The sequence below is a fragment of the Acipenser ruthenus genome, chromosome 36 (genome assembly GCF_902713425.1).
Source record: "Acipenser ruthenus chromosome 36, fAciRut3.2 maternal haplotype, whole genome shotgun sequence".
NCBI lineage: Eukaryota > Metazoa > Chordata > Actinopteri > Acipenseriformes > Acipenseridae > Acipenser > Acipenser ruthenus.
This window is the reverse complement of record NC_081224.1, coordinates 7,304,340-7,321,443: the sequence shown is the minus strand read 5'-3', so window position 1 is coordinate 7,321,443 and position 17,104 is coordinate 7,304,340. Positions and strand designations below refer to the sequence as shown.

At 41.9% G+C, this 17,104-nt stretch overlaps 2 protein-coding genes across 2 annotated transcripts in view; both read right to left on the bottom strand.

The window, feature by feature from the left end:
* Positions 1-6,530, bottom strand: part of LOC131706619 (adhesion G protein-coupled receptor E1-like) — a 33,152-nt gene extending 26,622 nt beyond the window's left edge. Inside the window, exon 1 of the mRNA XM_059008047.1 lies at positions 6,237-6,530. The gene's annotated coding sequence lies outside the window, so the exon portion shown is untranslated. The remainder of the gene's footprint in view (positions 1-6,236) is intronic.
* Positions 6,531-7,690: 1,160 nt separating this feature from the next.
* The window catches only part of LOC131706572 (deleted in malignant brain tumors 1 protein-like), a 29,827-nt gene continuing 20,413 nt past the window's right edge, over positions 7,691-17,104 (bottom strand). Inside the window, exons 8-10 of the mRNA XM_059007916.1 lie at positions 9,750-10,064; positions 7,924-7,996; positions 7,691-7,841 (exon numbers count right to left, since the gene is read on the bottom strand). Coding sequence (XP_058863899.1) covers positions 7,691-7,841; positions 7,924-7,996; positions 9,750-10,064 — 539 coding nt within the window. The remainder of the gene's footprint in view (positions 7,842-7,923; positions 7,997-9,749; positions 10,065-17,104) is intronic.

Here is a 17,104-nt window from a genome sequence, read left to right as displayed (position 1 = left end):
AAGCTGGGGGGGTCTGACACATTTTCAGGCACTCCCTATACCACCAGCATTTGATACTCTCAATAACTGAACTAAATATTGTTAATACCAAGTGTCATGACATTTTGATAAGCGTTTTTCCACATGTACAAAATGGAAGTGTGATGGACGGATGGACAGAGAGACAGACACCCCCTATCCCCAGAATTTATATATATAACATAGTGTAGCGATCCGTGTATTGTGTTTGTGTACTGTATTCCCTCTTGTTTCTATTGTCTGTTATTGCCGCTGTATTGTGTTCCTTTCCCCCGTCTGTATTACCTGTAGCTGCGGGTTCGCTCTGTCTCTGGCTGTGCGAGCTGCCCCTGTCATAGGCTGTTTGTTGTGTGTGCCCATTGGTCCTGGTGTGCGGCTGGGGACCAATGGGTTAGCTGTTCGCTCTGGTACCCGATTAACATAAAGGGGCGGGGCTTAGCTATAAAACGGGGCGTTGCACGCTCATTGTGGTCGGTGTAGAGCAAGTGGCTAGAGCAGTGGGCTCTAAGAGGTTCATAAATAAAGCATTGAACTTGAAAACGGCGTGTTGTGTTTGTTTATCCTGCGCACTGCGTGGAAACGCTACAATATATAGGGATCTACTTAAATCGCGGTAAATCTATGTATTTTTCACGGGTATGTTGCAGAATAAAATTAGGATTTCGCTGACATTTCGCGGACCTGTTTAAACATTAAATAAACCTAAGTAGACAGTATTTCAGAACACTATAAAGCCTAAAAATAGTGGTACTTGCTTCCTTACTAAAACAGAGTGCTGTCATTTGTTAAGGCAAGCACGCAGCATCCCCCTACAGTTGACTTGCCCATACATTAAGACTGAATGTCTGCATCCATTGAATTGGTTGGAAGTTAAGGCAAAGCTTTGCCAAATTAAACAGATGTGGATATCGATTAGAAACAGCCCCAAAACTCAGTTACACAAGGGCATCTGGCATACTTTAATAAAGGCAATGTATGCAGCATGTTAGTTGTCATGTTATTTGCCCCATCCAATAATCTATTTTATCAATACTGAGTCAGAACAAAGAAAATGTGGCTATTCGGGTTAAAAATTCCAACTGCGAAAAAGTAAGCAGCAGGTTGACGCGAGGTTGCTGTGCTGGATCATTTTAGTACTGATTTAACTTGCAGACAGGAATACTTTTGACTTTCCAGTTTGGTTTCTGAAAGCTGTTTATTTTACGTTCTGTTCAGCAGCCTCTGTGGTAGCCTTTTGTTTAATGTGTGATTCTGAAGATAAATTGCGATCAGTCGTATTTTCTCCAAAGACACATTAAGATATACAAAACAATTACCTCAGTCTGCATGTACAGTTTCTTTGGGAAATATCTTGAAACGATCATCAGCCGAAATATACTTTGCTTTTTTGTCGTCCATTTCTACTATTTTACCTCCAGTGCTGAAAACTAGATTTTAGCATCCTAAATCAAAACAATGCAGCACTGACTTTGTCCCACCCACTACTGCACAGTACAGATCACAGAAAAGCAGTAAAGAAGCACTGATAGGCTGATTAAAACTTTGTCATTTGAATAGTAAACAAGAACGTTAACTGCTTTGTGTAAATATTATTTGTGGACGTTTTTTGTTTGTTTGTTTTTTGCTTAAGTGCAATGCACACAGTACGGAAAGGAATAAAAAAAAAGGAGGTATGACACAGGCCCAGTTTTTGGGATGGAACCGCATAACAGTCTCGTGTTTTGATTGGTCCATGTCTGTCACATGAATATGTCGTCACACGAGTGGAAAAGCTTGCAGGCATTTTTAACATTGTGATCAGAGAGAGAGAGAGAGAGCAAGAGATCTGCTTTTCACAACCTTTCAATTAAAATATAATGTGGTATTTTGCTGTACTAATATAACAAACTATGGGTATTTACTTTATATGAATTATCATGTTATGCACGAATGTAAGAATTGGCTTTCTGTGGTGGTGTACTTTTTTCTTTCAAGTAGCATATATCTATAATCATTTTTGCGATATATTTTAATATAAAATGTATACACTATTGCAGTTTTGTTAGAGGATACATTAGTTTATCTCTAATGTAATCACAGTTTTACATAAAGACTGCCCCTGTTTTCATTTACGTCGCAAATTCTGGGCCGCTTTGCTTTTCAGATAATGTCCCAAATTCTGGGCCGATTTAGTTTGCAGATAACGTCCCAAATTCTGGGCTGCTTTGGTTTTTAGATAACGTCCCAAATTCTGGGCCGCCTTGATTTTTAGATAACGTCCCAAATTCTGGGCCGCTTTGCATTTTCGAATTCAGCCCAGTTTTGGGGACTCAGCTGACAGCCGAGTTTCTAAGTCATCCATGCACAGTTTACCATAAACTGGATCGTGAATTCATTTGAGAGTAACCCTTAGTACATGAATCAAAGTTAATGTATTTTTTACTCTCCCCAGAAATCTTTTTTTTTTTTTTTATAAAAAAAAACAGAAATAAAATGTAAATGTTAAAAAAAATGTATTTCTTATTACATGCAGAAACTACATTGCACTGAAATAGATACATGAAAATTAATTAGAGCAGTCGTTTTCCTTTATTAAAGGATAATATTAAAACACATTTTTCACATTTTTGGGAAGGAACATGGTATTCTGAAAAAAGGACATCTCATTTTCTTATGTAACGTCCATCAATATATTGTAGTGTTTCAGGTTCTTTTTGGACAGAAATGAGACTGCAACTGTGAGTAGATGAAGGCCATTTATTTTGACAATAATTAAATAATCACAAAATAAAATCATAAAGTGAGGGTAAGTAGACTGGGAGTCGACAGTGAAAATAAATGATTGCAGTAATTTTTCTTTTACCCTACCCTTCCCAGTCTTTTGCGCAAAACCTGAACTCCAAATCCCCTCCACACACGTGTACCACCATGCAACCCTCGCACGCACATACCACCATGCAACCCCTGCACGCATACACCCACCATGCAACCCCTGCACGCACACACCACCATGCAACCCCTGCACGCACATACCACCATGCAACCCCTACACGCACACACCACCATGCAACATCTACATGCACACACCACCATGCAATCCCTGCACGCAGACGCCACCATGCAACCCCTGCACGCACACGCCACCATGCAACCCCTGCACGTACACACCACCATGTAACCCCTACATGCACACACCACCATGCAACCCCTACATGCACGCACCACCATGCAATCCTTGCACGCAGACACCACCATGCAACACCTGCACGCACACACCACCATGCAACCCCTGCACGCATACACCCACCGTAGCAATTCTTTGCAAAATATATTTTCGGTTATTCAGCCCCATTCAGGTCTATGGCAGTGTTATAAAACACATTTTCAGTCACATCTCTCGAACCAGAGCACCTACAACCACTGTTCGAAGGGTTCTAGACCAGCCTGAATGTAACATGCCCAGTTTCGTAGCAATTCTTTGCAAAAAATATTTTCAGGGCGTTCAGGGTGTTCAGCCTCACTCATGTCTATGGCAGGGTTGAAAAACACATTTCAAGCATATCTCTCGAACCCGAGCACGTAGAACCACCATTCAAAGTGATATAGACTCAGGGGAGCACCCCAAACCAACCCCTAAAACGGTGTGGTGGTTCACCCAAAAACTCATGTCATGACGAAAAAATTCACTTTGCCAAGCCGTCCTGGCATCTGAACCATGAAAATGATGACTCCTTGTGCGGGCCCCATGGGGCCCTGCCACAAAAAAAAAATCAAGTTCCTAACCCCCACAGAACCCGAGATACGCCCTGTCAAAAATGTCCAAAAACTACCCTTTTCGGGGTCATATCTCCATGACCCCGGGGCCTAGAAACCGGGTTAACTTCTTTAAGATATCACTTTGCAGTGCAAATTTGAGGAACGCAACCACTTAGCAACTTGCAAATTGGTACTGCAATTTAAAGGCCTGTAGTGTCAGACTGGTAGTCCCTAACTGATTCAAGTGTTTTCAGAATGATTCCTGCAAAGACTGATTTATAAGAAAAAAGAGAGATTGACAAACAGCATTTTGCTTTATATGCAGAAACGGGCAACTACAAGAGGGTGTCAAACAAGCTGTGAATGTCCTAGGAGGCTACAGAGTACCTCTGGGTATGAATCCAGATGCTCGCAGTACCTGTTCTTAGATGTCCGAAACCACTGTATCGCTGTATAACTGTATACCCTATAAATATCACTTTTTATTGTGTATTTGAGGAACACAACCAATTACAAACTTCATTTGAATTGCTGTGCTATCGGAATATCAGTGTATAACTTTGCTGGGTATTGCAGTGTATGCTGGGTATCAAAAGGCCTTCACTTTCACAAAAGGCTGTCAATTTAAAAAAGGCCATCAAAGTTACAAAAAAATAGGTGTGCTCCTAACCCAATACTTGTCTTTTTAATTCTGTGCATCCAAATACTTGTAGTTAAAAGTTTTAACCAGTCCTAAACCAGCAATTTGTCACCCAAATTTATTAAATAAACAGGGGGTGGGGGGGGGGCGTTCATCAGATTATTCTTTAATATTAAAAGGATATCTTTTCTAACACTTTAGTATTATTTGTTTATTTAGCAGACACCTTTATCCAAGGCGACTTACAGAGACTAGGGTGTGTGAACAGTGCAACAGCTGCAGAGTCACTTACAATTACATCTCACCCGAAAGACGGAGCACAAGGAGGTTAAGTGACTTGCTCAGGGTCACACAATGAGTCAGTGGCTGAGGTGGGATTTGAACCGCAGACCTCCTGGTTACAAGCCCTTTTCTTTAACCACTGGACCACACAGCCTCCTAAATTCTCCATTTTATTGTAACTGAGGTACCGTTCAGTTGAGCGAAAATTGTAAAGGGGTACTCGAGCTGAAACCTTCAGATAGAAGGGGTACAGTTTCAAAAAAAGGTTGAAAACCCCTGACCTACAGTATAAACTATCAGGAATAGATAAGGGAAATGTTGACTAATACAATACAATAGGATTTATTTGAAGTTGTTGAAGGACACTGGTCTCTTAAACCCAGAAGTTCTGATAAACCCCTACGCCTCACTATATATTGATGGACATTACATGAGCAAATGAGATGTCCTTTTTTTTTTTTTGGTATACCATGTTCCTAAATGTTTTCTGGGAGAGTAAAAAATACATTAACTTTGATTCATGTACTAAGGGTTACTCTTAAATAAATTAACGGTCCAGTTTATGGTAAACTGTGCATGCATGACTTAGAAACTTGGCTGTCAGCTGAGCAGAATATCTCAAAAAGTGGCCTGAATTCGAAAATGCAGAATTCGGGATGTTATCTAAAAACCAGAGCAGCCCAGAAATTGGGATGTTATCAGAGCGGCCCAGAATTTGGGACGTTATCTAAAAACCAAAGCGGCCCAGAATTTGGGACGTTGTCTGCAAACCAAATCGGCCCAGAATTTGGGACATTATCTAAAAACCAAAGCGGCCCAGAATTTGGGACGTGAATGAAAACATGGGCAGTCTATATGTACAACTGTGATTACATTAGAGATAAACTAATACATCCTCTAACAAAACTGTAATAGTGTGGAAGACATATATTTGATATTAAAATATATTGCGTAAACGATTATAGATATATGCTAAAAAGTACACCATTGCAGAAAGCCAATTCTTCCATTCGTGCATAACATAATAATTCATATAAAGTAATTACCCATAGTTTGTTATATCAGTACAGCGTAATACCACATTATATTTTAATGGAAAGGTTGTGGAAAGCAGATCACTCTCTCGCTCTGATCACAATGTTAAAAATGCCTGCAAGCTTTTCCACTCGTGTGATGACATACCTCAAAAAAAGCCTATCTACAGAAGAAAGATACGTAGTTTGCATCGCTTGCGGTAATTTGCTTACCTAACAGAGGTCCTAATGTAAATACTGCTTATTCAATTTTCATTAAACTATTCTACTTTTTACATTTCCCAGTTACTTAACAGATTTACTGATTTTTTCCACCATTTGTTTGCAAATTGAACATGCTAGAATTGGCTGTAAAATTTGAAAATCAAAGATTGTGCAGATCTCTGAATTCCACAAAATAGTATGTTTTTTTTGGAGCAACTGATTATCTCCTATCATTTTACAAACTGAGAATATTGTTGAAATAGCTTAAAAAATACTTTTTGTTTTTTAATGGCATAAATACAATACGGTGTTGTGTCTTCTACCTGAACAGATCACTCCAGCGTCATCGTAGTGTCTCAAGTAGTACTCATTCCATCCACTTGATGAGCAGTTCCACAGGGCAGACTCAGAACCACTGCAGTTAACATTATCCAACCAGGTGCGCCCAGAACCTAGTCCAAAGTGAGATCCACGCAGTGCTGACTGCGCAGATCCACAGCCCAGCTGTCGACACACAACTCCAGCATCTGCTAGATCCCAGTTATGATCACGTACTGTCCCCCACTGTCCCTGATGAAGGACCTCCACTCTCCCCTGACAGGGATCGGTTCCACCTCCCAGCCTCAATCCGTTGTCAGCTTCAAAAGAGGAAAGAGAGATTAAAGAGGCATGTTATATGGGCACACTGTGTATTATTATCATCAAATCGATTGTTCTCAAACATACACAGGGATCAATGAATTTTGCGCTACACTGAACTTTACAGTTGTGATTTTCTATTGTATCATCTACTATTCAATGCATTTTTTTCTTAGAGAATGTCAAATGTTATCTAATAAAATCAACTACAAATTTGCAGTACACTTGATTATTATACTAGCTATGACCACACAAGGACAATTAGACCTCAATAAAGAACTACTGTAAACTTTATTTTAATGTAAAGTAGGATACTGTACCAAAAGACAACACTACTTGCCAAAAAAAATAATAATAATAAAAATTATGGATAACAAATATTGAAATGGATTGACAAGCATGGAAATAATGTATTATAAGACAAATTGGGTTATTTACTTAAATTTAGGGAGTTGCAGGAAAAAAACCTGGGTATATAGCCAAAAGACGTCATGATGAAGTTAATGCACTGTTGGGCGACTGCACTTAGAGTATCGTGTCCAATTCTGCTCACCACAGCACCAATAGGATATTATTGTCCTGGATAGACTCCACACTGTGGGCAGCAGTGTGGAGTAGTGGTTAGGGCTCTGGACTCTTGACCGGAGGGTCGTGGGTTCAATCCCAGGTGGGGGGACACTGCTGCTGTACCCTTGAGCAAGGTACTTTACCTAGATTGCTCCAGTAAAAACCCAACTGTATAAATGGGGAATTGTATGTAAAAATAATGTGATATCTTGTAACAGTTGTAAGTCGCCCTGGATAAGGGCGTCTGCTAAGAAATAAATAATAATAATAAATAATAATAATAGAGTCCAAAGAAGAGCAACCAGACTAATCTGATCTTAAAGGAATGATTTAGGAAGATAAGTTGAAGGAAAGGAATCTATTTAGCCTAGAACAAAGAAGTAGGGGGTATATGGTATATGGAAAGTGCTGAGGGTATGGAATGGGATACCTAGCCATGCTGTTGATGCTGAATTGCTTACAATTAAAATTTAAGAAATGTTTCAAATTGTAAAAATATGATTTTTTTTTTTAAATAAATAAAATACAACACCTGGATGGGGATGGACTGTTTGTCTCCTACCTGAACAGATCACTCCAGCATCCTCACTGTGGCTACAGTTGTGCCGACCCCATCCCCCTGATGTGCAATTCCACAGGGCAGCCTCAGAGCCAGTGCAGGAAACCTCATCCAGCCAGATGGGTCCAGAACCTTGACCAAAGTGAGAACTGCCTGGTGCTGACTGAGCATCGAGACAGTCCAGCTGTTTACACACAACATCAGCATCTTGTATATCCCAGTGATGATCACACACTGTCCCCCACCGTCCCTGATGAAAAACCTCTACCCTCCCTTCACAGGGATTGGCTCCACCTGCCAGCCTCAGTGCGTCATCGCCTTCAAAAGAGAGTAAAGAAGCACATTATTAAGGCACATTATCTAATACTAATATATGCCATACTAATGAACAGACAGTCAGAGTCACCTGAAGAAATGTGCCCCCTAAATGTATGTTAGGAAGAGATGTAGCTCCAAATGACTACAGATGCTCTTCACTTATAATAGATCCTATTGGAACGTTGACATTTTCAATCTTGTCTGGAGATAAGAAAGGAGCACCATATTTGTCCCATAGTTGGGGAGGTAAAATTGACCCCTACGGGCTAGGGATCCCGTAGGCTCTAACACTTGTTGCTTAAAGGGTTACACAGATAAATCTCTGTGACGGAGAGAAAAGGTGTCGTCCAGTTTCCCAATCTAGAGGCCGCTCCTCATTGATGGAGAACATGATTTCCACTATAAGAGGGATAGCTGTGGCCATCTGGGTGAAGGGCAGACCAGCACATGCTGAAGCTGCCTCTAGGGAGGCCAGCTTTAAAAGTGGCTGATTTGAAATAAATTGGTTTATACTGCCGGCTTCCCTAATTGGACACAGCTAAATTGGAGGAAGGCTTGTGTGTTTATAAAGGAAAGTTGCTGGTATTTGTTCTCCAGTTGGTGAGTGGCAAGCACACACAACATTGACTCCTGGGAGTCTTTTGTGAAAGAACAGTGTGTGTTTGAGGTTCAGTAAAACCTTTTTTTGTGTTTCCAGAAAATAATATTAAAAAAATACTTCTCTTCAAAACAACGTTTATTCAATGCAGGATAATATATAAACCCACTTTGTGTTGTTCTTTTGTTTTACATGATACGTTAAAGGGTACATCAGCACTACATGAAACATAAAACAAATTATCCCAACTTGCTGTTCCGCGCCCAAACATCTGCATAATGCCACACTGCCAATGTTCAAAATCACTGTTCTCGAGCATTTCCTTTTTAGTTCAGATCATCCTCAAAGACCTAATTCCGAAAGAAAATACATCGTTTTCGAATCTCATTTGCTAGTTTATTTGCTACGTGTCAATTCTGAAAACATTCCGAAACAGCTGGAGCTACATCGAAGACTTTGGGGGTGTATATTGAAATAACACACTACTGCTATAATTGTGGGTAGGTCCCTTCATTAGTTAGAAATGAGAACAACTCCGTCTTGGGTTTTCTTTTCCTGGCAACGACTTACACAGCACAGATGTTTTGTTTGTTTGTTTTGTTTTGCTTTATTGAATGCAACATTAAATCATAATAATACATCAAAATACAACATGTGAAGGAAACATGTACAATGTGAAAGATGTCTACTACCCAAAACGAAAGCAGGTACAAGTTCCTTCCTTATGGAAAATTAGACGGACCATGTTTGTCACATAGACTAGTGTGTTTCCACACGGAGGAAATATAGCTTATAAAACGCTTCATTGGTCATGCGCCGGTACGTTTCAGAGTACATGTGAGGGTACATGCAGAAGTCATGTTTTTTGGCTCAGAAGAGATGCTCGAGAACAGTGATTTTGGACATTGGCAGTGTGGCATTATGCAGATGTTTGGGCGCATACAGATTATTATACAATGACCAAATACATTCGGAACAGCAGGGTGGGATAGTTTATGTTTTGTCTTTCATGTAGTGCTGATGTACCCTTTAACCATATTCATGTGTGTGGAGTGCATTTGCACCCCTTTCCGCCTTCAGTGTGAGCTAAATTATTGACGGAGGGTTAATAGAATAAAACAATATTTTCATGTTGATGGAATTGGTGTTTCATACCTGAACAGATCACGCCAACATCCCAATAGTGACTGTAGTAGTACACACCCCATCCCATTGATGTGCAGTTCCACAGGGCTGACTCAGTGCCGCTGCAGGAAACATCAAACAGCCAGACAGGTCCAGAACCTTGTCCAAAGTGAGAACTGCGCACTACTGAATGTGCTGACCCACAGCCCAGCTGTCTACACACAACTTCAGCATCTGCTAGATCCAATTCCCAATCACACACTGTCCCCCACTCTCCAGCGTGATAAACCTCCACTCTCCCTTCACAGCGATGGCCTCCACCAGCCAGCCTCAGTGCGTCACCGTCTTCAAAAGAGAAATGGGAGTTAGATAAAAGAAGAACATTTCATGGGGAAACTTTCCAATATTAAGGTACTCAAATATATGTTAATGAACATTCTAGGGAGATGACTTAGTTTTGTGGTAAAAAGAGTCAGGGACACATTTTCTAAATATTGTATTTGTTCTATTTTCTGTATTCTCTATGTTGTAAAATGTGTAACTAAACAGCCTGCAGTACCAGCGAAATGACCACTAGAGGCCACTAGTCTACAAAAATCTAGACCAGTGGTTCTCAAACTTTTTGGGCCTCGCCCCCCCTCCTTTTGTAGGTGGTACTTGATGATACTTGTGGTACTTTGCTTTGAAATCATTTCAGACTGGTTAATAGACTAACAAGCACTGTTAAAATCAGCTCAGTTGTATATGGTGCAGAAATAATTTATTTTAACGTTTTGTTTTGTTTATGGACTTTGTGATACCTGGAGGAAGGAGAAATAGAGGAGAACCGGCAAAAGAAAAAGATCAGTGTAAATAAATCATTAAAGATTTCTACAGGTAAACAGCTTAGCTGTCCTGGTTAGAAATGCTAACTATAAATAAGAGGTTTAGTTAGATTCTCCAAGGGGAGATAGGATTTTCTTTGTTTTGAATTTGAAAACTGTAAATAAACTTCTTTGGTGGGATCTACCTGCCTCTAGCAGGTCTTGCAGAAACTGTGAAATAATTGCTATAGGGTAATAGATGGGATCATGACCTCTGCTCATACACCACTTTTGAAAATACCTCCACTTATAGGCGTTTAACGCCCTTGTGGAGGAGGCCCTAGCATTCTGCAGTGTACTGACGGCTGCGTCTGAGAGCCCTAGGGCGGACAGATGGTCCAGTTCAGAGGCCAGACCCATAGTTATTATTATTATTATTATTATTTATTTCTTAGCAGACGCCCTTATCCAGGGCGACTTACAATCGTAAGCAAATACATTTCAAGTGTTACAATACAAGTAATACAATAAGAGCAAGAAATACAATAACTTTTGTTCAAGTGTGACAGACCACAATTCAATAATACAGCAGATAATAGTGATAGTTACATCAGGATATGATTAAATAGTGATAGTTACATAAGGATATGATTAAATACAAAATACTACAGGTTAAACACTTGGCAGATTACAGTATTCTGAAGTACAGGATTAAATGCAGTAAGATAGGGGGCAGATAAGAGCAAAATAAAGCACATTTAAATGAAGGGTGATAGTGTCCCAGGATACAAACAGAGGAGTTCTACAGGTGCTGTTTGAAGAGGTGAGTCTTAAGGAGGCGCCGGAATGTGGTCAGGGACTGGGCAGTCCTGACATCTGTAGGAAGGTCATTCCACCACTGCGGAGCAAGGGTGGAGAAGGAGTGGGCTCTGGAGGCAGGGGAGCGTAGCGGAGGTAGAGCCAGTCTTCTAGTGCAGGCGGAGCGGAGAGGTCGAGTGGGGGTGTAGGGAGAGATGAGGGTCTGGAGGTAGCTGGGTGCAGTCTGGTCAAGGCATCTGTAGGCTAGTACAAGAGTCTTGAACTGGATGCGAGCGGTGATCGGGAGCCAGTGGAGCGAGCGGAGTAGTGGAGTAGCGTGGGCGAAGCGAGGCAGAGAGAACACCAGGCGGGCAGCAGAGTTCTGGATGAGCTGGAGCGGACGGGTGGCGGACGCAGGGAGGCCAGCCAGGAGGGAGTTGCAGTAGTCTAGGCGGGAGAGTACCAGGGCCTGGACCAGGAGCTGGGTAGCATAGTTGGAGTCTGCTCCTCTCGCCTGACTGAGGAGATCCATGTGCAGCGGGATCTCACAGGGCTGGCCTTGCAACAGCTGGCAAAGGTCTGAAAAACAAATTCTCCTGGTCCATCTGGGGGCTACTAGGAGAACTGTTGCCTTCACTCTCCAAGACCTTCTCTAGGAAAGCTGGGAGCAATGGTATTGACAGGAATGCATATAAAAGCATTCCGGGCCACTCGTGGGCTAGGGCGTTGACGCCTAGTGGACCGCCGCAGCGGTGAAGAGAGAACCATAGGGGGCAGTGAGTCATCTCTTCCATGGCAAAGAGATCGACCCTGGCCTTCCTGAACTGTTACCATATGCGCTTTACCACTTGAGGGTGGAGTCGCCATTCTGACGGGTGAGGACCCTCCCTAGAGAGGAGATCCTGGAGATCGAGGTGAACCGCTTGCAGTTCCAGCGCATTGATGTGCAGTGATGTCCAGCGACCCGACCAGGACCCGCGGACTCCTCTGTCTGCCCAGGCCACACCCCAACCCAAGTTGGATGCATCTGTCGTCACCACCCGACGGCTGTGGATCACTCCCATCCTTACGTCTTCTCGCAGGTGAGATGCTTGCCTCCATCAGCATACATGAGACACGGTCAGCCGGAATGTAGCCAGAAGGCATTGAGCCATGCCTGAATCTGGCGCATATGGAGTAATCCCAGCTAGATTGCTGATGAAGCTGCGGCCATCAGACCCAGTAACTTTTGACACAACAACGGTTTTACTGTCGATCCTTTTTTAAACAGGGCTAGACAGTTGTGAATGGCGGCTACTCTGTCATCTGAGAGATAGACTCACATTGTGAGGATGTCCAGCCTGAGACCCAAGTAAACCGTATTCTGCTCCGGTATTAATTGGCTTTTGGCATCGTTGAGGGCGAGACCCAGCCTCAACAGATGCTCCATCATGATTGCCATGTGGGCCACTGCTCCTTCTTGCGACTGGGAACAGCTCAATCAGTCATCCAGGTAGTTCAACACCCTGATCCCCTGCAGCCGCAAGGGAGCTAGGATGGCATCCATGCACTTTGAAAACATGCAGGGGCTAAGGAGAGGCCGAATGGCAGCACGGAAAACTCGAAGACGCTTCCCTGAAAGGTGAAGCAGAGATATTTCTTGTGCGCAGGACAAATAGGGACATGAAAATACACTGGAGGATGTGGCAGTGTGTGACCATCTGTAACCTCCTCTCCCTCAAGAACCCGTTGAGGTGTCTCAGGTCAAGGATGGGGCGAAGGCCATCGTCCTTTTTTGGCACTAGAAAATACCTTGAGTAAGAAGTCCTTCTCTGGGGAGGTGGGCTCTACGAGGCGAAGGGCTCGCTTGAGAAGTAGTGCAGCTACTTCTTGTTTGAGGGCCGAGACCTGTAGAGGGCAGCTCACGACTATAAATGTGACCCCTCAAAATAAGGAGGAGGATATGCGCGGAATTTAAGTTCATAAGCGTGAAGGCTTGGGTCTGAGGCTGCAAGCCATTGTAGCATAGGCTACATTAATGCAGCATAAGTAATTTGCTGTCTGCTGCTCTTAATTGAGTATCAGAATACCTGGCCAGGTTAAAGTATTTCGCTATTCAATTGCTAAGTAAGCAATTTTGTCCAAGTTGATAATGTGGGGCTTTTTAGATTCATAAGGCAAAATTAGGTGAAGCTGTATCCATTTAGTGTCAATATGTCATTGTATTTTAGGGCTGGGACGATGGATTGATGGATTGATGCATCGAATCTGTCCAATAACCAACTACCCATCGATGGATCAAAACAAAATGAATATGGTGAAACCACATGTCGCTTCATTAATCCACTTTATTAGGACGAAATTAAATTAAATGATATTATTATTATTATTATTATTATTATAATAATAATAAACTTTAGCGCCCTTAAAAGCATTAATCTCAGAGCGCTTAAAACTGTACTCTAGTTTCCCGCCTTTGCTTTCTATTTCTTTCAAAACCCCGCCCCCCACACAAATCTACGCACAAACATTTTCTAGAATCAACCTGGGAACTCAAAAGTGTGAACAGAACAAACCCAGTGCAATACCAGTGTAGCTGCTACAGGATTAAAGCTTTCTCTGTTAAATTACTAACAATGCTGTCCTACGTTTAGAAGTTTTTTTTCTAAAGAAAAAAATGGAAAGGTAAAATGCGGCATTTGTGAAACTTTCCTGAGCTTCTCCAGCAATACCACAAACCTGCAGGACCATTTACTGAGGCTCCATCCAACAAAATATGACAATGTGAGTATTAAAAAACAAAAGGAACTACTACAGTGGCATTGTATTGTGGAATGAAAATTGAGCCAAAAAGTGTCAGAGCAAAATAAAATAAAAGACCTGATAGTGGATGTTGATACATCGTGGAGGGAGCTGCATTTAAAAATCGGATAGCGAATCTTGCTCCGGTCTACGCAATGCCCTGTCGAAACATTTACAGAGCAATGCCTTTACTTACGCATGTAAACGATCATACTGGGGCACTTTTTAATGGTGTGGCAAGTGTGCACTGTTCAGGGCACAGTATAACCTATGCATTCAGAACAGTTTGGAGGATGTTCGAGCCGTACACACATTAGTGGCAATAGCAAGAAGACTGGTTGCACATTTTTAAAAAAGCGTGCTGGCAACAAGTGCTTTGAATAGAAAACAAACAGAAATGCTCAACACAGTAAAGGCGCCACTAAAGTTAATACAGGATGTGCAAACAAGATGGAACACAGTATATTATATGTTTTGAATGTCTGCTTGAGTTGAAGTGGCCAGTAATTGCAGTTTTGTCAAACCCTGATTTGACAAAAAAATTTGATGCCGCTACTTTAGATTAACTAATGAGCAGTGGAAGCTAATGGTGAGGTACCCCCTCTACTTCAGCCATTTGAATTAGCTACAGTACTGTTAAGCACAGAGAAAAACACTACAGCTAGTTCCATGCACCCAGTTGCAACAGGAATAAAATAGACTGAGTGAAGTTCCTGTTGAAGCTTGTGAAGGGGACACAACACCTGCTTTGCCAAGTCCAAATGCACAAAGTTTGCAAGAAAACTACTGTGTAATTTATCACAGCGATTTCATTTACAGTGCCGTGAAAAAGTATTTGCCCCCTGTCTGATTTTCTGCATTTTTGCACATTTTTCACATTGTATTTGGTCAGATTTTTTTGTGGGTTGTAGTAGTATATAGAGGGAGTCAGAGAAAAAAGGCACTAAAGTTTGGTGCTTCTTTGATTTGTTTGGTGTGCAAGGTAATCAAACATGCAATCTTCAGGTGTGAAAAAGTTATTGCCCCCCTAATTAACTCAACCCAATTAAAGGGATAATTAGGGTCAGTTGTTTGAGTACTTTGGTTAACAACCAGGCCTGATTTGGGCCAGCCCTGCCCAATATAAATCTGTCTCACTTTGGCCCTTACCATCAGAGTGAAGTTGTCAGCACACAGGTTCTAGAGGCACATCATGCCACGAATAAGAGAAATTCCTGAAGACCTCTGGAAAAAAAGTTGTTCTGGAAAGGGTTACAAAGCCATTTCTAAGGCTCTGGGGCTCCACCGAACCACAGTCAGAGCCATATTGTCCAAATGGAGAAAGTTTGGGACAGTAGTGAATCTTCCCAGGAGTGGCCGTCCTGCCAAAATCTCTCCAAGAGCAAGGCGTAAAATCGTCCAGGAAGTCACAAAGAACCCTAGAACAACATCCAGGGATCTGCAGGCCTCTCTCGCCTCGGCTAAGGTCAGTGTTCATGACTCCGCCATCAGAAAGACACTGGGCAAAAATGGGATTCATGGCAGAGTAGCAAGGTGGAAACCATTGCTCACTAAGAAGAACATGCTCGTCTCAAGTTTGCCAAAAAGCAACTGGATGATCCTCAAGAGTTCTGGAACAATGTTCTATGGACAGATGAGTCAAAAGTGGAACTTTTTGGCCGACATGGGCCCCGTTATGTCAGGTGAAAACCAAACACTGCATTTCACAGTAAGAACCTCATACCAACGGTCAAGCATGGTGGTGGTAGTGTCATGGTTTGGGGATGCTTTGCTGCATCAGGACCTGGATGCCTTGCCATCATTGAAGGAACCATGAATTCTGCTCTGTATCAGAGAATTCTACAGGAGAATGTCATGCCATCCGTCCGTGAGCTGAAGCTGAAGTGCAGCTGGGTCATGCAGCAAGACAATGATCCGAAACACACAAGCAAGTCTTCATCAGAATGGTTGAAGAACAAGAAATTTAAAGTTTTGGAATGGCCTAGTCAAAGTCCAGACCTAAAACCCATTGAGATGTTGTGGCAGGACCTGAAATGAGCAGTTCATGCTCGAAAACCCACAAATGTCACTGAGTTGAAGCAGTTCTGCATGGAGGAGTGGGACAAAATTCCTCCACGGCGCTGTGAGAGACTAATCAATAACTACAGGAAGCGTTTGGTTGCAGTTATTGCTGCTAAAGGTGGCGTAACTAGTTATTGAGTCTAAGGGGGTGATTACTTTTTCACACGGGGGCATTTCATAAATAAATGAAATATGTATCAAATTTTTGTGTTATTTGTTCACTCAGGGTCCCTTTTATCTAATATTAGGTTTTGATTGAAGATCTGATAACATTCAGTTTCAAAAATATGCAAAAATGCAGAAAATCAGACAGGGGGCAAATAGTTTTTCACGGCACTGTACATCAACTGAATGACCCAGGGCGATTAAATTATGCCACTGCTTTTTGCATCATTCCTTGATCCCCGATTTCTCAATTTGGATTTCCTATCAGAACAAGCCAAAGCCACTGTAGTTGAGGCAATGCTTTCCAGACTAGTTAGGCTGACGGACAGCAGTCCCGCTAACAACACGAACTGTGCCACTACAACTACAAGAGACTTGCCAGTTAAAAAGAAAACAAAGACAGAACAAGCATTTGCATTGTTATTTCATGGACGGCAGCAACCAGAGTTCACCTCCAAGGAAAGCCTAAATCAGACACGAAGTGACGACATATACCTCTGAAACGAAGATCCACTGCTGTGGTGGAAAACTAACCAGACACTCTTTTCAAAACTAGCAACCTTGGCAATGAACATGTTAAGTATCCCAGCAACATCGGTCCCAAGTGAGCGTGTGTTCAGAAAGGCCGGGATAATAGTTAACAAACTCCGTTCTTCTTTGAAACCGGAGAATGTGGATGCCATCATTTTTCTCAACAAAAACAAAAAGTAAATCGTTCTGGACCATGAACTTTATAAAATAAGTTGGACGTGAATAATTAAATTAGTTAATGTTGAA